Here is a 2,757-nt window from a genome sequence, read left to right on the forward strand (position 1 = left end):
TCACTACTCACCTGCGCAACGTGTCTTTTCGTGCAAACGGTCGCCCGCAATAATCGCATTTATGGTTCTTCTCCTTGGCATGGATGCTGGAGTGGTGCCTCTGCAAGTCCGTCCTGCGCACAAACTTCTTCCTGCAGCCCTCGACCTGGCACGGAAATGGATATTCCCGGTTCTTGTCGTGCGTCTCCATGTGCGCCTTGAAGTTGTAGTTCCTGTTGAAGAGCTTGCCGCACCCCGGCACTTCGCACTGGAAATTCGCCTCTTCCAACGTCGTCAGCCGGCGTGGGCTGCGTTTCCGTCGGGAAAGCTCGTGCTGCTGCTGCTGCTGCTGCTGCTGCTGTAGCCGAGATCCGAATGCGACTTCCTGCTGGCCAGCGACAGCCTCGGGGTCTTGACCGTGCGCTTCCGCGTAGAGTTGACCGGGAGCCGGCTCGGATTCGGACCTCGACCAGCTTGACAACGGGGAGCTTCCGAAATATGGCATCGCCGGGTCCATGTATGGCGGGGACGGACGGAGGGAAATAGAGTGTGCGGGCCCCAGAGAAGAGGAGCCGTAACTGGCACTGGCACTGGCACTGGCACTGGCATTATCTTCCATCTGGGGCTTCGGCGTCGAGATTCCCGAGGCACGACTCGATTGTGAAAATGTCGAGACCCGGCGCGAGGACGAGGACTGCTGTGATGGGGCGGCGATCGGCTGTGGGCGCGCCAAACCCAACGGGCGTGGGGCATCTTGGGGATGAAGGGAGGGCCCTAAGCTCGGTGGGCGGCTGGCATGCGGCGGAGTGTAGACGCCATGGTCATAAGGGCCATGAAGAGACGACCCGTACCTCGCGAAAGGGTCGTACTCGGCGAGAGAATAGGACTCGGGGAAAGAGTTGGAGACGGGGCTCTGGGCGGGAATGCTCGAGGCGGACCAGTCTGAAGATGCCTCCGAAGCAGCTGGCAGGTGAGAGCCGGTCCAATCGTGAGGGGCTGCCATGAAGCAAGCAGGTTCAATGATGCAGGCGGGAGGAGCGGCCTTGTAGTAGTGACATGAAAGCGGCGTAGTTTTCAAAAGAGGCAAATTGAGATATACATAGTGTCAATGACATGGCATGCTCGCGAATCTAGAAGCGAGCCCCGGGGATTATGTCTGGTCTGCTGGGGCAGATCGGTCCTTGCAGGTTGCAGGGCACTGCAAGACTTGGTGGGGGGCGCCTGGTTGATGGAGTCCATGAAGAAGAGGCATTGTAAGCAAGGGACAGGGCACTGTGAAGAAGCGCAGTAAGATAAAGTACCTAGACTGTAAGTACCTCCTTAGGCTTGGAAGACATTTTGGAGAGAAAGGGGGAGTGGTCGGTTGTCGAGGAAGTATGGTAGGGGGCAGAGGGGAGTTTGACAGGGTGGCGGGACGACCAAAAATAAAAACTCAAACTATCTAACGAATGGGGGGAAAAAAAAGGATCGTCCACTTCGTATACTTATAAACATTAGCATATCGGACCTCATGGTATTCCCCATTCCTTGTCACCACTCTTTGGCTTGACGCTGATCGACGCTGATCGACGCTCGGTATCTGTCACAGTCAGTGCCCCCGAACTGGCCGGCAGAGCTCCCAAATGTCAGGAGCTAGGAACCGGGAGAGTGTCTGAAAGACTGGTTTCCCAGTCACCGAGCGAGCCCATTGCTTCTACCTAAGCGACAGCAGGAGGAGAGGAGCAGATATTCTGAGTGAGCCGTCGGGGCATTCCCAGAGTTACTTGGAGAGAATGATATGGGCTCCTGAGTGCTGGGAGACGGGAAGATATGATAAACCCCAAGGCTCGGGATACCTACAAAGGTGAGGTGGGGTTGCGTACAACGTAAATGGTTAGAGGCGGATAAGGTAGGCAAGGTTTCTCCCCGGGTAGTAGACCCGATGGTTAATATGGATCGGGAGACCGCGGAAACGCAGCCCAGGAGCCCTGACCGAATGCTGATCAGGGGCTAGTAACGAAGGAATACATGTATAAGGCACGAAGTCTGGATGAATAAGCGCCTCGTAATTACGTAGTAATCATCCCGTACTTCCAGGTCGTCAGAGGAAGCCATGGGCGGGAGAGACACCCAAAACGGCCGCAGTGCTCTGGATCCGGCCGACTTTCTTTTCCCTTTCCCCCCTGCTCCGGGGTAGTTCTCCGCTATCGGTCCTCGGCAACCGTGCCGCCGCGAACCCGGCCGGATGACCAAGCTGTGACTGTCATGGCGCCGAAGCTGCTAGAAAAAACGCTACGGAGTACTTAGCCCAGGACCTGAATCGAGTAACTCGTACGAGGTACGAAGGACGGATACTGCATATGTACGTTGTACGTCGAAGATGTTTGTCGATCAATTGCCGGCAAATACCGAACGAAGGATCAGAGCTCCATTTTACACGGCATGCACCTACAGAAAACGCAGTAGCCGGACGAGGTGCGCCATAAGGCAGCAGCATAGTGTCCAATCAGCTGAGATCCCAAACGGAGAACGATGGGTGATTCGTTGTGGAACGAGAGTTCACGGGTAAAAAAGGGCTGCAGGGGTAGTCGGCTCGGCAACAAACGCGATATCGAGGTTGAAGGTTGAAGATAATTACCTAGATGGGAGGTATGACAAACCCGATATGTTGGATAGATAGCCTCGCAGTTCCAGTGCCGTCTTCTGGGTATATTTCGGGAATCAAGTAACGTGGAACGGACCGCGCTGGGCCACTTCCCACGTTTCGTGTGTCGCCATATTTAGAGTGGCAAACGTGTT

General features: G+C 55.6%; 1 protein-coding gene across 1 annotated transcript in view; it reads right to left on the reverse strand.

Annotated features, from left to right (window-relative positions):
- The window catches only part of SODALDRAFT_321039 (hypothetical protein), a gene marked incomplete at both ends in the record, with an annotated part of 1,673 nt that extends 691 nt beyond the window's left edge, over positions 1–982 (reverse strand). Inside the window, one exon of the mRNA XM_028609588.1 lies at positions 12–982. Coding sequence (XP_028462749.1) covers positions 12–982 — 971 coding nt within the window. The remainder of the gene's footprint in view (positions 1–11) is intronic.
- Between the last annotated feature and the right edge of the window lie 1,775 nt (positions 983–2,757).

The sequence above is a fragment of the Sodiomyces alkalinus genome (assembly GCF_003711515.1).
Source record: "Sodiomyces alkalinus F11 unplaced genomic scaffold SODALscaffold_12, whole genome shotgun sequence".
Lineage (NCBI taxonomy): Eukaryota > Fungi > Ascomycota > Sordariomycetes > Glomerellales > Plectosphaerellaceae > Sodiomyces > Sodiomyces alkalinus.